At 31.2% G+C, this 20,149-nt stretch overlaps 1 protein-coding gene across 1 annotated transcript in view; it reads right to left on the bottom strand.

Annotated features, from left to right (window-relative positions):
• The window catches only part of LOC119606439 (probable serine/threonine-protein kinase DDB_G0282963), a gene marked incomplete at its 3' end in the record, with an annotated part of 135,043 nt that overhangs the window by 15,928 nt on the left and 98,966 nt on the right, over positions 1 to 20,149 (bottom strand). The window contains exon 3 of the mRNA XM_037959953.1: positions 10,421 to 12,761. Coding sequence (XP_037815881.1) covers positions 10,421 to 12,082 — 1,662 coding nt within the window. The remainder of the gene's footprint in view (positions 1 to 10,420; positions 12,762 to 20,149) is intronic.

The raw sequence follows: 20,149 nt of genomic DNA, 5'->3' as shown, positions 1-20,149 counted from the left end.
AGTTCTGTTCTAGTTCTGTTCTAGTTCTGTTCTAGTTCTGTTCTAGTTCTTCTAGTTCTGTTCTAGTTCTGTTCTAGTTCTGTTCTAGTTCTGTTCTAGTTCTGTTCTAGTTCTGTTCTAGTTCTGTTCTAGTTCTGTTCTAGTTCTGTTCTAGTTCTGTTCTAGTTCTGTTCTAGTTCTGTTCTAGTTTGTTCTAGTTCTGTTCTAGTTCTGTTCTAGTTCTGTTCTAGTTCTGTTCTAGTTCTGTTCTAGTTCTGTTCTAGTTCTGTTCTAGTTTTTCTAGTTCTGTTCTAGTTCTGTTCTAGTTCTGTTCTAGTTCTGTTCTAGTTCTGTTCTAGTTCTGTTCTAGTTCTGTCTAGTTCTGTTCTAGTTCTGTTCTAGTTCTGTTCTAGTTCTGTTCTAGTTCTGTTCTAGTTCTGTTAGTTCTGTTCTAGTTCTGTTCTAGTTCTGTTCTAGTTGTTCTAGTTCTGTTCTAGTTCTGTTCTAGTTCTGTTCTAGTTCTGTTTCTAGTTCTGTCTAGTTCTGTTCTAGTTCTGTTCTAGTTCTGTTCTAGTTCTGTTCTAGTTCTGTTCTAGTTCTGTTCTAGTTCTGTTCTAGTTCTGTTCTAGTTCTGTTCGTTCTGTTCTAGTTCTGTTCTAGTTCTGTTCTAGTTCTGTTCTAGTTCTGTTCTAGTTCTGTTCTAGTTCTGTTCTAGTTCTGTTCTAGTTCTGTTTAGTTCTGTTCTAGTTCTGTTCTAGTTCTGTTCTAGTTCTGTTCTAGTTCTGTTCTAGTTCTGTTCTAGTTCTGTTCTAGTTCTGTTCTAGTTCTGTTCTAGTTCTGTTCTAGTTCTGTTCTAGTTCTGTTCTAGTTCTGTTCTAGTTCTGTTTCTAGTTCTGTTCTAGTTCTGTTCTAGTTCTGTTCTAGTTCTGTTCTAGTTCTGTTCTAGTTCTGTTCTAGTTCTGTTCTAGTTCTGTTCTAGTTCTGTTCTAGTTCTGTTCTAGTTCTGTTCTAGTTCTGTTTCTAGTCCTGTTCTAGTTCTGTTCTAGTTCTAGTTCTGTTCTAGTTCTGTTCTAGTTCTGTTCTAGTTCTGTTCTAGTTCTGTTCTAGTTCTGTTCTGATTCTGTTCTAGTTCTGTTCTAGTTCTAGTTCTGTTCTAGTTCTGTTCTAGTTCTGTTCTAGTTCTGTTCTAGTTCTGTTCTTGTTCTGTTCTAGTTCTGTTCTAGTTCTGTTCTAATTATGTTCTAGTTCTGTTCTTGTTCTGTTCTAGTTCTGTTCTAGTTCTGTTCTAGTTCTGTTCTAGTTCTGTTCTAGTTCTGTTCTAGTTCTGTTCTAGTTCTGTTCTAGTTTTGTTCTAATTCTGTTCTAGTTCTGTTCTAGATCTGTTCTAGTTCTGTTCTAGTTCTGTTCTAGTTCTGTTCTAGTTCTATTCTAGTTCTGTTCTAGTTCTGTTCTCTTTTTGTTCTTTCCTTAGACTGTCCGGTTTCTTTAATCATTGTTTAATTTGTTTAAATTTTTAACAATTTTTTCTTGCAATATTTTAAACTTTGTTCATTTATATTTTAATTGTGTCTAAGGGGTCTTAAATATTACTGTGGTTTGTGGACCTGTCTGTAATGTATTTTTTTGTTGTTGTCGGTTTCCACAAAAAAACTGTGTGAATTTCTATTTAAATCTAATTTGTAGGTTATTAATTATTTATGTAAATAAAATTTTATTTGTTGGTTAGCTGCTCAAATGGTCGGTTGGTCGGTCTGTCTATCTGTCCGTGGGATGGTTTGTGTTTTTCTGTTTAACCACTTTCTTTCTCTGTCTTACTATCTTTGAATTATTCCATTTATTATTTTACAATCCACCACAAGCGTTTCCGTTTTGACAACCACAGAAGAGAAAATCCTCTCATGCCACTTAAAAATAAATGGAGAAAAATAGAGGTTTAATGGATGAGTAGAGGGAAATGTTGGGGGTGGTAGAACAAATGTACAAAAACATGAGCTGTGTTATAGGGACAAATATGAAAATAATATAAAATAAATACAGTGGGAAGTAACACTAAGAATGGAATGAACCCTTCATAGTGGATTTATTTATTTTGGAATAGTTTTGTATTTTTTTATTTAGAATTTATAAAAAAATCTTACATTTTTCATTTATAAAATGTGGCTTAAGAATTTTAGATTTTTGTCCTTGAAGGCGTATGATTGATATTTGATTATTTATAAAATTCGTTTTTTCATACATTACACATTAATTATTTTGCACTTCACTGTTTAATGGTTGCGTGTGTTTTTTCCCTGCCAAAAGGGAAATACATAAACGCGCTGAATATAAATAAAACATTCTTAATGAATTCAGTGTTAACGACCAGACAGACACTGCCCAAACAAAAAAAAATCGGATCGCCTGAATCCTTCAAAAAAATAAATCTCATTTTTACAGTTTTTAATATTCCTTTATATTTGCTTTAATAAAATGCCACTGAAATAACTAAATATTATTTTAAAAGAACCTTTTAATTTAATAACAGAAAACCAACAGACAAAGATTTTTTTTTATTAAGATAAAAAAAAAAAAACGTTTTAACAGAATTTAGTTTTGCTTAAAATGCCAAAGGAACTTGAAAATGTCTTAAACACTACTTCTGGACAAACAAGACGGGGTGCAGCTAGCAATGATGGGATTCTTTTTTTTGTAGATGTTTCCTATTTTTTCTTTTTTTCACTTTCCTCCCTTTAACAGCTGTTAACTTTCCGTTTCCATTTTTAATATTTTTGTACAACAATGTCCTTTAAATAGCTTAGCTTGTTTGCTGGCGTTTTCTGTTAAATGTTGTAGATTGTCATATTTTCCGCCAAATATATAAAGGCAACAAAAAAAAAAAAAACGTATTGCAACTATTCAGGCGGAATTAAAACGATGAACTTAAAATGTTGAACAAATTCATTGATGGCAACGAGCATAAACCCACGAAAAGATAAAGTAACAAACATAAAATGCAATTTAGAGGTTAAACATTTTTAGTTTATAACAATTTTTTAGCACAAATATAAAATAGAAAATGTGACCATGATAAAATTAATTTACGATAGAACTTTGGCCACAAAATATTGATATTTTCAGGGACACAGTTTTCATTTTTTACTTTTTGATTAAAAATTTAACAGAACTAGAACAGAACTGGAACAGAACTAGAACAGAACTAGGACATAACTAGAACAGAACTAGAACAGAACTAAAACAGAACTAGAACAGAACTAGAACAGAACTAGAACGAACTAAAACAAAACTAGAACAGAACTAGAACAGAACTAGAACAAACTAGAACAGAACTAAAGACTAACAACAGAACTAGAAACAGAACTAGAACAGAACTAGAACAGAACTAGAACAGAACTATAACAGAAACTAAGAAACAGAACTATAAATACTATAAAGAACTAGAAACAGAACTAGAACAGACTAGAACATAATTAGAACAGAACTAGAACCGAACTAGAACAGAATAGAACATATTAGAACAGAACTAGAACAGAACTAGAACAGAACTAGAACAGAACTAGAACAGAACTAGAACAGAACTAGAACAGAACTAGAACAGAACTAGAACAGAACTAGAACAGAACTAGAACAGAACTAGAACAGAACTAGACAGAACTAGAACAGAACTAGAACAGAACTAGAACAGAACTAGAACAGAACTAGAACAGAACTAGAAACAGAACTAGAAACAGAACTAGACAGAACTAGAACAGAACTAGAACAGAACTAGAACAGAACTAGAACAGAACTAGAACAGAACTAGAACAGAACTAGAACAGAACTAGAACATAACTAGAACAGAACTAGAGCAGAACTAGAACAGAACTAGAACAGAACTAGAACAGAACTAGAACAGAACTAGAACATAACTAGAACAGAACTAGAATAGAACTAGACAGAACTAGAAACAGAACTAGAACAGAACTAGAACAGAACTAGAACAGAACTAGAACAGAACTAGAACAGAACTAGAACAGAACTAGAACAGAAACTAGAACAGAACTAGAACAGAACTAGAACAGAACTAGAACAGAACTAGAACAGAACTAGAACAGAACTAGAACAGAACTAGAACTAGAACTAGAACAGAACTAGAACAGAACTAGAACAGAACTAGAACAGAACTAGAACAGAACTAGAACAGAACTAGAACAGACTAGAACAGAACTAGAACAGAACTAGAACAGAACTAGAACAGAACTAGAACAGAACTAGAACAGAACTAGAACAGAACTAGAACAGAACTAGAAAGGAACTAGAACAGAACTAGAACAGAACTAGAAACAGAACTAGAACAGAACTAGAAAAGAACTAGAACAGAACTAGAACAGAACTAGAACTGAACTAGAACAGAACTAGAACAGAACTAGAACAGAACTAGAAACAGAACTAGAACAGAACTAGAACAGAACTAGAACAGAACTAGAACAGAACTAGAACAGAACTAGAACAGAACTAGAACAGAAACTAGAACAGAACAGAACTAGAACAGAATTAGAACAGAACTATACCTGGTTTAGAACTATTGAACAATTGAAAAATTAACTAGAATTTAATTAATCGTTATCTTTAATTTATTTCACATTTCATTGCTTTTTGCAAATCATATTTCTATCTATTATTCTCCAAATATATAATTTTTAGTTGGCAATTTTATTGCAATTTAAAAACTTTTATTTAAATTAAATTCATTTAAACTGATAAATATGTTGAATGAATAACGGAAGTGTTTTCCATCATGATTCATTTTGGATATAAATTAATGTTTAAATTGTTAAACATACAGACAGACAAACAAGTATGTAAGTGATGAACAATAAATAAATGAATTAAAAAAAATATGCATATATGATTTACAGTGGTTTTGGAATATAAAATAAAAAAATAATTATATATTATTGTAAATCAAAAATAATAGTGAAGATTCTTATAATTTTCTTATAATTTATTAGGAAACAGTTTAAAAATGGAAAGTATATTTGGTTGTGTTGATTTGTACCAAATTTCATTAAAATTGCTTGATATTTACTGAACAAAAAGAACAAATTTCTTACTTTCCTAAGAATTAATATCATACGCCACCATTAGCAAAAATTTTAATGCTTAGAAAAATTCATTAAATAAACAATAATTTCGAAATATTTTTCACTTCAATTACAATTTATTAAATAATCTTATTGACAAATAATAGTTTTGTTCTAGATATTACAAGATATTATCTATTGTCATTTATTTTCCAAAAAACTAATATTTCTTAAGCTTTTCTTAACGGCAACTGAATTTCTAAGGAATTCATTGTTTTCTGATTAATTCCTTAAAGGATTTCTTTGGCAAATTTATCGATATTTATAACAATTTCTTTATATTTCCTAAAATATACATATTTAGTCACTGTAGCGTATGATTAATATTATTAAATTGATAATAAAAAAATAATACAGATAATTTATGAATAAATTCACATTTAAATCGTATAAATGCTGCAAAATATTAAGCACCATAATAAAAAAATATTCATTATAATATAAAAAAAGTAATCATAGTATACAAAGGAAATTATACTGTGTATAAAAAGGCAAACTATATTTGCTATTAATATGAAAATATAATGAAAATAATAACTTAATTAAAGCAAAACTACAATTTAACAAAAGCGTGAGAAAACAAATAATTAAGGACTTTTTAACTAAGTGGAAAGTGAAAAGTCAAAGAAAATTAAAAAAAAATATTTTAATTTAAAATATTTTTCAACAAAAACTTAAAATTTACATTTTAAATATTATTTATCATAAAGGCAATATTGTTTTCTTCTTCTCCACCAAATTTCATTAAAATCCCTTAATATTTTCCTAACAAAAATGCCTAATAACCAAATTACCACAAATTAAATATTACTCATACGCCACCCTTAACAAAATTTAAAAACTTTCAAAATTCTTACAAACAAGAAAAAATCGAAAATTGTCTTTTCTCTACTTAAACTCAATCTTATACGAACTTAAAACTGCATAACATGTAATAAAATAAAATGTATAATAAAGCAGCTAATTAGTAGAAAAGAACACATAACATGGAAAAAATAAATGCTTATTTAAGTAGTTTTAAAAGAGAGAGAGAGTAGAAAAAACATTTATTATTTAAAAACTAAAGTGTTTAACTAATAAATAGAAACTTAATTAAATAAATCCTAATGGAAGGTAAACTAAAGATTTCAAATAACTTCAATAGAAGTGATATCACTTCATTTAATTTTAACAACATTTACAGGAAAAACTCATTAGCAATTTCCCACTAGGCAACCATAAATAGAGATTTATTTTCCACATACGAGATTTGTAAATAATTTATAAACAATTTTAATTGTTTAATTAATTTTGCAAATGTTAAAATATTTCTTAAATTTCTCTACATTTTCCATACGTTTTATATGCAAGATTCTATTATTTATTTCATTAAAAACTAATTAAAATTCAATATTTCAAGCAGGTGTTTTAACACAGCAAATTACTGAAGAAGAAAAACTTTAGTTTAAAGTTTTTATTTATTTAAATTTATGCAAAAATTTGTTGTTTACATTAAATGTGTTGAAAGAGAATAGTTTGTGTAAAAATGAAAATTTCTACAAATATGTAAATTTGTTAAAGCATTACTTCAGTAAACTTTAAGATAAGTATCATATGAAATGAAACTATTACGGGAAAAAGGCCCTAAAAACCAGATTAGCTGCTAAATGCAAAACTAAACTTATCTAGAACAAAACAAGAACAGAATCAGAACAACTAGAACAGAACTAGCACAGAACTAGAACAGAACTAGAACAGAACTAGAACAGAACTAGAACAGAACTAGAACAGAACTAGAACAGAACTAGAACAGAACTAGAACAGAACTAGAACAGAACTAGAACAGAACTAGAACAGAACTAGAACAGAACTAGAACAGAACTAGTACAGAACTAGAACAGAAGTAGAACAGAACTAGAACAGAACTAGAACAGAACTAGAACAGAACTAGAACAGAACTAGAACAGAACTAGTACAGAACTAGTACAGAACTAGAACAACTAGTACAGAACTAGAACTGAACTAGAACTGAACTAGAACTGAACTAGAACAGAACTAGAACAGAACTAGAACAGAACTAGAACAGAACTAGTACATAACAGAACTAGAACAGTACTTGAACAAAACTAGAACAAAACTAGAACAAAACTAAAACAAAACTAGAACAGAACTAGAGCAAACTAGAACAGAACTAGAACAGAACTAGAACAGAACTAGAACAGAACTAGAACAGAACTAGAAACAGAACTAGAACAGAACTAGAACAGAACTAGAACAGAACTAGAACAGAACTAGAACAGAACTGGAACAGAACTATAACAGAACTAGAACAGAACTAGAACAGAACTAGAACAGAACTAGAACAGAACTAGAACAGAACTAGAACAGAACTAGAACAGAACTAGAACAGAACTAGAACAGAACTAGAACAGAACTAGAACAGAACTAGAACAGAATTAGAACAGAACTAGAACAGAACTAGAACAGAACTAGAAACAGAACAGAACTAGAACTAGAACAGAACTAGAACAGAACTAGAACAGAACTAGAACAGAACTAGAACAGAACTAGAACAGAACTAGAACAGAACTAGAACAGAACTAGAACAGAACTAGAACAGAACTAGAACAGAACTAGAACAGAACTAGAACAGTACTAGAATAGTACTAGAACAAAACTAGAACAAAACTAGAACAGAACTAGAACAGAACTAGAACAGAACTAGAACAGAACTAGAACAGAACTAGAACAGAACTAGAACTGAACTAGAACTGAACTAGAACTGAACTGAACTAGAACTGAACTAGAACAGAACTAGAACAGAACTAGAACAGAACTAGAACAGAACTAGAACAGAACTAAAACAGAACTAGAACTGAACTAAACTAAATGAACAAGTATTAAATTAGAATAGAAGCATGTTTAGGTACTTTGTGGATGGAAACTCTTAGAAAACTTATAAATACAATTTAAATTAATTTATTTTATTATTTTACATTTTCTATATAAATTTCATAAAAATATATAGCAAACTTTTCTTTAAGTCCTTTTTGCATTGCAAACATTTGCAAAATTGAACAAAAATCCTAAATAGAATACTTATTCAACAACATTTACACATGTTTACTCTTATCTAAATACCTGCTACAAAACATGCATGTAAATGTTTTTCTACTTTACTCAATTGTGTGTGTGTATGCAAGTATCTATACTTACAATTTACTTCAATGTCCTTGTTACTGGACATTCATCTCTTTTTTTAATGTTCACTCGTCTTAACTATAAGCTGTCTACTCGAATATATTATTTCCAATAAAAAAATTTTTGTATTGATTTTGTTAAGTCAAGTTATATGTAATGTAAAGGGACATCATCTCTTACACTTGTATTATTTACAGTAACTAACTAAATTTAATGCATTCATACAAACATACTGATACGATTGTCTGTCCAGCTTTATATGGAGTAGCTTTTTATAGTATTTTATCATATTTTCCTAAGTTGTAGTTGTTTAATGGGAATTTGTTGTATCTCTTATTTTATGTTTTAAAAAGATTTAATTTTAACTAAAATTTTTATTGCTAAGAAAGTTTTCTAAGGACTTTAAGGCAAGTTTAAGTTTGTTTTAGTACTAATTGGAAATTAGTTTAAAAAATTTATTTCAAGTGAAAAGGTTTTTATTTAAAGGTTAAATGAAGATTAAGTGATGATAAGGAACCAAAATTAAAGTTGTAAGTAAAAATAAAAATTTAGATCTACAACTAGAACTGAACTAGAATCAACAAGAATTAAAGTACCACTGAACTAGAACAGAACTAGAACAGAACTAGAACAGAACTAGAACAGAACTAGAACAGAACTAGAACAGAACTAGAACAGAACTAGAACAGAACTAGAACAGAACTAGAACAGAACTAGAACAGAACTAGAACAGAACTAGAACAGAACTAAAACAGAACTAGAACAGAACTAGAACAGAACTAGAACATAACTAGAACAGAACTAGAACAGAACTAGAACAGAATTAGAACAGAACTAGAACAGAACTAGAACAGAACTAGAACAGAACTAGAACAGAACTAGAACAGAACTAGAACAGAACTAGAACAGAACTAGAACAGAACTAGAACAGAACTAGAACAGAACTAGAACAGAACTAGAACAGAACTAGAACAGAACTAGAACAGAACTAGAACAGAACTAGAACAGAACTAGAACAGTATTAGAACTAGAACAGAACTAGAACAGTATTAGAACTAGAACAGAACTAGAAAAGAACTAGAACAGAACTAGAACAGAACTAGAACATAACTAGAACATAACTAGAACATAACTAGAACAGAACTAGAACAGAACTAGAACAGAACTAGAACAGAACTAGAACAGAACTAGAACAGAACTAGAACAGAACTAGAACAGAACTAGAACAGAACTAGAACAGAACTAGAACAGAACTAGAACAGAACTAGAACAGTATTAGAACTAGAACAGAACTAGAAAAGAATTAGAACAGAACTAGAACAGAACTAGAACATAACTAGAACATAACTAGAACATAACTAGAACAGAACTAGAACAGAACTAGAACAGAACTAGAACAGAACTAGAACAGAACTAGAACAGAACTAGAACAGAACTAGAACAGAACTAGAACAGAACTAGAACAGAACTAGAACAGAACTAGAACAGAACTAGAACAGAACTAGAACAGAACTAGAACAGAACTAGAATGGAACTAGAACTGAACTAGAACTGAACTAGAACTGAACTAGAACTGAACTAGAACTGAACTAGAACTGAACTAGAACTGAACTAGAACTGAACTAGAACTGAACTAGAACTGAACTAGAACTGAACTAGAGCTGAACTAGAACTGAATTAGAACTGAACTAGAACTGAACTAGAACTGAACTAGAACTGAACTAGAACTGAACTAGAACTGAACTAGAACTGAACTAGAACTGAAATAGAACTGAACTAGAACTGAACTAGAACTGAACTAGAACTGAACTAGAACTGAACTAGAACTGAACTAGAACTGAACTAGAACTGAACTAGAACTGAACTAGAACTGAACTAGAACTGAACTAGATCTGAACTAGAACTGAACTGAACTAGAAGTGAACTAGAACTGAACTAGAACTGAACTAGAACAGAACTAGAACAGAACTAGAACTGAACTTGAGCTGAACTTTGATGTGAAAATATAAAAATAAAACCAAAATATTAAATTTTTTAAAAAATTAAAATTAAATTTATTTAATTAAACAAAATTATAAAAATATCAAAAAAGTTATTAAAAATTTAAATAAAATCAAGGGTTAAAATTAGTCAAAATTTACCTGTAATCTCGAGGAGGGTGGCGACACTACCAAACATATTTGCATGGTGGCCCTTAAAAACTCCTCCCTTCTAGCATTTAAATCCTTTAAAGTATTCGTTGTGGGCACCGCTATGGGTGAGGTAACAGCCTGTTGTTTAAATGGTCCCGTACGTTTATTAAGACTACTCGAAGAAGAGGTACGCTGAGGCGGGGAAGAAGACGTCACAGTGGTGGAGGGTAGAAAAGGATTAAGACTACGTACTAAATTACAAGAGGAAGTTTTAGTGACATTTTTATGTTGCGTCGTCAAAGCAAAGGAAGCTGATGATGAACTGTTGGCTGTATCACTGCCCAATGATTTGGGAGTTTGCATAGGTTGTTGATATAGCTGGTGTGAAGGATGGGGCGGTTGATGTTGTTGTGGAGCTTGGGGAAAATTTAATTTGGTGGGTGTGCTGAGTGAAAAGAGTTTTCTTTTATGTTTCCCAGGAGTGGTGACAAAGGTTGAAGAGCTTAATGATTGATTTTGCATATCCATATTATGACCAGCATATTCACTATGGGTGGACTCCTGGGAACCAGTACGACTATAATTAGGGGTGGGTAGTTGAGCTGAATGTGTGCCTATCCTATACTTGACCGAAGTAACATTCGAATCCAGCTCATCTTCTAGCTCACGATCTTCATCCTCCTCTTCATAGGTGCTATGATATGTTCGTGCTGTTATCTCGGGCAAAAAGGGATTATTCGGCGAAGCTAAGGTGTATTGATAGTAGTTCTTCATAGAACCATTATTTTCCATTTCTGCAGCGTTAGTTTCATGATCTTGACTTAACTGCGAGAGATCCGCATTGCCCGGGGGATTATTGGAAGTGGAGGGAAAATTACAAAGATTTTCCCATTCCCCCGAGGAAGAATTGAAAGAGGAGGCAGTAAAACCTTCATTGGAATGACCCTGAATACTGCGAGAACTCTCATTGCTGGATTTGAAGAGAAAATTTTGCAGCCTTGTCAGTTTAGCCGCCGTACTGCTTTCACTAGCGGTGCTGCAGCTGCGACTGGCTGTGGTTACTGGCGGGTGTTCATATTCACTTTTACTGCTGCTCTGTTGCTGCAAACATTTACGATTGTCAGTGTTGGCCGCCGTATTCGCAGGCTTGGTGAGAGCATTATTTGAGGCATTAGTATTGGTACTCAACTCTCCGCCCATATTGTTATTATTCATATGCCACGCCCAGTAACTGATGCTGGTAGTAGGACTCTCACAAAAGTTACTCTCCAAAGAAGTGCTCGAATTGGTGGTGGCTACACTACTCAAATGTCGATAGGCAAATTCGGGTGGTGTACTTTCGTCTGGACTGTCCAGCAGTAAAGCCGGATTGATATGACCTCCCAAACCAGGCAGATTAGTTAAAGAGAATATCGAGGCTGAGTTATGCATCTGCTGCTGTAAAGGCCTTAAACTGCTACTTCTCTCCTGGGCCGCCGTTAAGTCTCCCGTCTCTTTTTTATCTTGTCTCTTTATTTCCAAAGACTTGTGCTCAGCTCTTCTAAAGCTGCGCCTTAATTTCTCGGCAAATTTCGATTCTTTATGCGTTTTAGTTTTCAGTTTCTCAGTCTTATCTTTGGGGTTCGTGGTGCTCTTTTCACACCCATCATTTTCCAACAATTTCTCGTGCATTGGTAAATCTATGGCAGATTGTATATGTTTAATTTGGGTTGTATTATTGCAATTGCTATTGGTCTTGGTTTTTTCGTTGCTCAAATTCGTTAATAATGCGGCGCTGCTTGTCACAGCGTTTTTGCATAAATTGTTTACAGTAAGTGGGCGGTGGTGTAGCAAAACCTCCACCCATTACGTCCTGTAAAACTTGGGATTTAGTAGTAGTAGTTAATATAACCTCAACGTGATCATCGAAATTTTCCGTAGATCTTTGTAATTTATAACGTTTAGGTTTATTATGTACTTTAGGTTTTTCTAAGGAGTTTATTGTTGTTGTTGCTGTTTCCAAATTTTTACTTTTATTTGCAGTTATTTTTGGTGGAGATTTATTATCCATAATATTTTGTTACTTATTGCTAAATTTTGTTTTTTGTCCGTCTTTTGGTTTTTCTTGAAGACTAAATGTTTTTTTTGTTTTTATTTAATCCTAAAAAGAAGCGTTTTGATTTCCCCTAAATTTGTAGGTTATTTTATAAAGTTGTATTATTTCTTTTCCATAAAAAATAAACTCTACAATTATTTTTTTTATTTTTAAAACTAAATATTTTTTTCATATAAAAAACATCAAAAGTTTAAAGCCAAGTTTGTGGATTTATAGTTTACGTTTGCTTATACAAGTAATAAAGTTTTATTTTTGCTGAAATTAGAAAAAGAGCAAAGTAATTAATAAAATTTTGTAAATTTTAAACATTTTAATTTAAAATCCTAAAAATATGCCACAGTTAATAAAACAACAGAACTAGAAGTAGAACAGAACTAGAACAGAACAGAACTAACAACAGAACTAAGAACAAAACTAAGAACAGAACTAGAACAGAAGTAGAACAGAACTAGAACAGAACTAGAACAGAACTAGAACAAAACTAGAACAGCTCTAGAACAGCTCTAGAACAGAACTAGAACAGAACTAGAAAAGAACTAGAACAGAACTAGAACAGAACTAGAACAGAACTAGACCAGAACTAGAACAGAACAGAACAGAACTAGAACAGAACTAGAACAGAACTAGAACAGAACAAGAACAGAAGTAGAACAGAACTAGAACAGAACTAGAACAGAACTTGAACAGAACTAGAACAGAACTAGAACAGAACTAGAACAGAACTAGAACAGAACTAGAACAGAACTAGAACAGAACTAGAACAGAACTAGAACAGAACTAGAACAGAACTAGAACAGAACTAGAACAGAACTAGAACAGAACTAGAACAGAACTAGAACAGAACTAGAACAGAACTAGAACAGAACTAGAACAGAACTAGAACAGAACTAGAACAGAACTAGAACAGAACTAGAACAGAACTAGAACAGAACTAGAACAGAACTAGAACAGAACTAGAACAGAACTAGAACAGCACTAGAACAGAATTAGAACAGATCTAGAACTGAACTAGAATAGAACTATAGACTAGACTATAGACTAGACTATAGACTAGACTATAGACTAGACTATAGACTAGACTATAGACTAGACTATAGACTAGACTATAGACTAGACTATAGACTAGACTATAGACTAGACTATAGACTAGACTATAGACTAGACTATAGACTAGACTATAGACTAGACTATAGACTAGACTATAGACTAGACTATAGACTAGACTATAGACTAGACTATAGACTAGACTATAGACTAGACTATAGACTAGACTATAGACTAGACTATAGACTAGACTATAGACTAGACTATAGACTAGACTATAGACTAGACTATAGACTAGACTATAGACTAGACTATAGACTAGACTATAGACTAGACTATAGACTAGACTATAGACTAGACTATAGACTAGACTATAGACTAGACTATAGCCTAGACTATAGACTAGACTATAGACTAGACTATAGACTAGACTATAGACTAGACTATAGACTAGACTATAGACTAGACTATAGACTAGACTATAGACTAGACTATAGACTAGACTAGACTATAGACTAGACTATAGACTAGACTATAGACTAGACTAGACTATAGACTAGACTATAGACTAGACATAGACTAGACGATAGACTAGACTATAGACTAGACTATAGACTAGACTATAGACTAGACTATAGACTAGACTATAGACTAGACTATAGACTAGACTATAGACTAGACTATAGACTAGACTATAGACTAGACTATAGACTAGACTATAGACTAGACTATAGACTAGACTATAGACTAGACTATAGACTAGACTATAGACTAGACTAGACTAGACTATAGACTAGACTATAGACTAGACTATAGACTAGACTATGACAGACTATAGACTAGACTATAGACTAGACTATAGACTAGACTATAGACTAGACTATAGACTAGACTATAGACTAGACAATAGACTAGACTATAGACTAGACTATAGACTAGACTATAGACTAGAACTATAGACTAGACTATAGACTAGACTATAGACTAGACTATAGACTAGACTATAGACTAGACTATAGACTAGACTATAGACTAGAACTATAGACTAGACTATAGACTAGACTATAGACTAGACTATAGACTAGACTATAGACTAGACTATAGACTAGACTATAGACTAGACTATAGACTAGACTATAGACTAGACTATAGACTAGACTATAGACTAGACTATAGACTAGACTATAGACTAGACTATAGACTAGACTATAGACTAGACTATAGACTAGACTATAGACTAGACTATAGACTAGACTATAGACTAGACTATAGACTAGACTATAGACTAGACTATAGACTAGACTATAGACTAGACTATAGACTAGACTATAGACTAGACTATAGACTAGACTATAGACTAGACTATAGACTAGACTATAGACTAGACTATAGACTAGACTATAGACTAGACTATAGACTAGACTATAGACTAGACTATAGACTAGACTATAGACTATAGACTAGACTATAGACTAGAATAGACTAGACTATAGACTAAACCATAGACTAGACAATAGACTAGACTAGACTAAACTATAGACTAGACTAGACTATAGACTAGACTATAGACTAGACTATAGACTAGACTATAGACTAGACTATAGACTAGACTATAGACTAGACTATAGACTAGACTATAGACTAGACTATAGACTAGACTATAGACTATAGACTATAGACTAGACTATAGACTTAGACTATAGACTAGACTATAGACTAGACTATAGACTAGACTAAGACTAGACTATAGACTAGACTATAGACTAGACTATAGACTAGGACTATAGACTAGACTAACTAGACTAGACTATAGGACTAGACTATAGACTAGACTATAGACTAGACTATAGGACTAGACGATAGACTAGACTATAGACTAGACTATAGACTAGACTATAGACTAGACTATAGACTAGCTATAGACTAGACTAGTAGACTAGACTATAGACTAGACTATAGACTAGACTATAGACTAGACTATAGACTAGACTATAGACTAGACTATAGACTAGACTATAGACTAGACTATAGACTAGACTATAGACTAGACTATAGACTAGACTATAGACTAGACTATAGACTAGACTATAGACTAGACTATAGACTAGACTATAGACTAGACTATAGACTAGACTATAGACTAGACTATAGACTAGACTAGACTATATAGATTAGACTAAACTATAGACGGGAGTATCAACTAGACTATAAACTAGAATATAAACTAGACTAGAGAATATTTTGTAGTATAGTCTATAGTCTTGACTATAGTCTAGTCCATATGCTAGTTCATATTCCAGTGTAGAGTCTAGTCTATAGTCTACAACTTTAACTGAACTTGGAACTATATTCTAGTTTTCCTATTTTATACTAAAAAAAGATCTAAAATTTAATCTTGAGAATTCTCTATTTTCTCTGCTTTAAATATTGTCAAATACTTCAATTCATCTATTATCCATGTACTCTAGCATACATTTCGGTTTATAATATAAAACCTATTCATACCTATAAGTATGCTAACATTATAATAGAAATGGACATAAAAGAAAACATCAACACACACAAAAAGGAAATAATTTCAACAAAAAATTCCTTTTTATATAAAAATCATCGTATACATATGTATATAAAAAGAAAAAGCTCAGGTTTTTTTAACGAAAAAAGATACCACAAACACATATATACATGTATTCAAAGGCGCTTGGCTTTTAATGTTATTCTAAAGTATACCTTTGGGGGCATATACATTTTAACATTATAGAGAAATACAAAAAATAAATGAATATAAGAATTTTATTAATCACATACACTTATGTTTTTAAATATTCCACACAAAATATAACCGCCTTATTCTGTTGCCTTTTTAACATTTAAAATTTAAGATTTTTGTTAACAAATTATTATGTTTTTTGCGGTTAAGGAGGAGGTGGTATGGGCACAGAAACACATGTGCTGTGTTTGGCCCGTGTCATGTTACTTTGGGGTTTATTATCCCCAACATTTCCGCTTTTCATTATGATGACAAATTTTGTCACTTGTTTCTGTTGTTCTCCTTTGGTGCGCTTTATTTCCGTTTCGTGTCAGTCTTTGCCTTTTTTTGTTTTATTCATTGAGGTTTTCATTTCAAAAATTTTAAGTGTGTTAAGTTAGTTGATTGCCATATATGTGTGTGTTTGTGTTTGTAACTGAGAGTGTTCAGAGATAATTGTATTGTTGGGGAATATAATTTCCTAATGATATCATGTTTAAATATGTGATGGTTTTAAAGGACATACTAACAGTTTTTTAAGAGCTCCCCTTAAACCAGAAAATTAAAATCTAAACTATAGACAATTTCAGCTTATGTTAACAACTGAATTAAAAATTTTTAAGTAATACCCTAAAATTTGTTTATTTATTAGTTTCAAAAGCTTTTTCCCCTTTTCTCTCTCTCTCTCCCTCTTCAAATAATTTAAATTTGTTCAAAACACGTACATGTGTTTACGTTTTGAGAGTCAACAGAAAGCTTTATATTTCATAAACAAAATTTCAATTAGTTTCGTTTACACCATTAAAACTAATCATTGTATCAGGAAATTTATACATTTGTCTGTATATGTATGAGTGTATGTACTTGGATGTACATGAAAACTATACCCTATATTAGTGCTAATTGTATGCTGTTGTTGTTGTTTTAGATTTTTGTGTTTTTGTGAAAATAACTATATTTACTTTATCAGATTTCCCAAAATAATTTTCATGCTAACGATCTGAACAGTAGAGGCGGAGTGTATCAAAATCGACATGTTTACTTAGAAAAAAAAACGACAATAAAATTAAAAATTTATAAATGTAATTTTACATACAGTTGCCCAAATGGCAAGGACAAATGTAAACAACAATAAACAGATAAATGTATATAAAACTAAAATTACAAATGCTAATTTGTTGAAGTAGTGGGAAATTGTTATTGCAAAATCATGTCATAATTGAACATAAATGTTGACTACAGGTAAAACTGCTGACAATAGACTATACTAATTCAGTTCTGTTTCAGTTCTAATTTAATTCTAGTTTAGCTATAGTTCAGTTCTAGTTCATTTCTAGTTCATTTCTAGTTCAGTTCTAGATCAGTTCTAGTTCAGTTCTAGTTCAGTTCTAGTTCAGTTCTAGTTCAGTTCTAGTTCAGTTCTAGTTCAGTTCTAATTCAGTTCTAGTTCAGTTCTAGTTCAGTTCTAGTTCAGTTCTAGTTCAGTTCTAGTTCAGTTCTAGTTCAGTTCTAGTTCAGTTCTAGTTCAGTTCTAGTTCAGTTCTAGTTCAGTTCTAGTTCAGTTCTAGTTCAGTTCTAGTTCAGTTCTAGTTCAGTTCTAGTTCAGTTCTAGTTCAGTTCTAGTTCAGTTCTAGTTCAGTTCTAGTTCAGTTCTAGTTCAGTTATAGTTCAGTTCTAGTTCAGTTCTAGTTCAGTTCTAGTTCTATTCAAGTTCAATTCTAGTTTATTTATATAAGGCTTTCATCCTAGTCTTTATTAATCTCTTATGTTTATCCCCATATCTTTATCCCAAAAACGCTTCGACGATTCCAATGTGAAACAAAAAATTCCCAGAAGCCTAAGAAGGGACTACGAAATAAAAGAAAGAAAAAACTATTCTAAATGTGAGAAAAAACCCAAATATTTAAGAAAACCATCATAGATATTTATAATTCTTTGAACGTTCGAAAGCACACTTGCAAAGGAATATATATGAAAAAGGCAAACAAATTGTATTAACAAATAAAGCCTAATTTTAGGCTTTAAGTTATGAAAAAAATATCTTTTGAAGCGTTTGCAAATATTTCATCCACTACAATAAATTTGAGGGTCTAGTAAACCACAAGAATGGCAACTGAAATTGTTTCGTAGGTTTATATAGTTGTAGCAATATTAATGTAACTTTTTCTTAAAATGTAGCTAGAAATTCAAAGCCTATTTTAGGGCAGCTTAAAGCTAAGGCAATAAAAATACCATTTATTATTATCAAACTTAAGAAATAAAGCATAAAGTGTCATTTGTTTAAAGTTTAATCAAGTGTTAAACTTAATGTTTAAAAATGTTCAAATAAAAATTTTTAGTATTTAACCTTTAGCAAAGTTAAATATGAAATTATTCATTAAAAATCTAGTTTCAAATATATTTCATTAATAATCCTACAACAATAATAACAAATATAGAAAAACCTATAATTTATTGTTAGACAAATTTTAACTACTTTCTCATAATTTAATTTTATTTTGTTAGATGATGGTTGGTTTGCCTTTGTGTATGTTATATTATTATTATTACGTATATTTCTTTAGCCTAAACAATATGCTATGATTTAATGACTTTTTATTGCTATTGCCATTGTTGTTGTACATATAAGAGTTCGTTGGTTGTTTTGTATTTTTGCCTAGTTTCCGTTTGGACTATTATGGCAATAAAAACAACAATAAAACTGTTACAGAAACAACACAAAAAATTAAATAATAAATACTAAGGAAAACAATATGGTTACAAAGAAAACCTTTGAATAAAAAAACAAAAACACAAATAACAACAACAACAAAAGCCACCAATAAAAACTCATAACAATAACAACAAAAAACAGCAACAACTATATGGCTATATGACTACAAAAGGTCAATGTTTTTGAATGTATTGTAAATAATATTATAACTCATACATATTCGTTGCAGTATTTTTAGGGAGTGTTTTCTTAAACAAAATGTGGCCTACTTTAAGGCTTTATATATTACGAATTTCTATATTTATTTGCTTATTACTAATTAAAGTATAGACATGAAGCAAGCAAACTGATTTTATTTGGTATTTCTTTTTTTTTCTTCTTCTTTTGGTGGAAATCGCTTAATTAAGGTAAATTTTCTTCTAAGGTTGTGCTTAAGTGTACTTTTGCTAATGTTTGATTTGTGTTTCCGTTTATTATTATAATAAGGTGTAAGTGTGCTTTAGCTAAGTCGAAGTGGGAAAAAGAGGGAAGGTGTTGTAGGCAAGGTTTCCAATTTAGCAATTAAAATTTGTGTTATTTATGTCTGTGTACCTAAGTATAGGTTGTTATTACTACGTGTTAATAAATAGTAAAGAATTTAAAGAAAACTACCAAATAAATAATTTAATATTTTCTAAAATAACGACAAAATTTCGAGAACTGAAATAGTACTGAACTAGTACTATACTAGAACTGAACTAGAACTAACCTAGAACTGAACTGAACTAGAACAGAACTAGAACTGAACTAGAACTGAACTAGAACTGAACTAGAACTGAACTAGAACTGAACTAGAACTGAACTAGAACTGAACTAGAACTGAACTAGAACTGAACTAGAACTGTACTAGAACTGAACTAGAACTGAACTAGAAATGAACTAGAACTGAACTAGAACTGAACTAGAACTGAACTAGAACTGAACTAGAACTGAACTACAACTGAACTAGAACTGAACTAGAACTGTACTAGAACTGTACTAGAACTGAACTAGAACTGAACTAGAACTGAACTAGAACTGAACTAGAACTGAACTAGAACTGAACTAGAACTGAACTAGAACTGAACTAGAACTGAACTAGAACTGAACTAGAACCGA

This window comes from Lucilia sericata, unplaced genomic scaffold (assembly GCF_015586225.1).
Source record: "Lucilia sericata isolate MDLA Ls3-8-SP2 unplaced genomic scaffold, ASM1558622v1 Contig000585F_arrow, whole genome shotgun sequence".
Classification (NCBI taxonomy): domain Eukaryota; kingdom Metazoa; phylum Arthropoda; class Insecta; order Diptera; family Calliphoridae; genus Lucilia; species Lucilia sericata.
The sequence above is the reverse complement of the archived record's forward strand: the minus strand, read 5'-3'. Positions and strand labels throughout refer to the sequence as shown.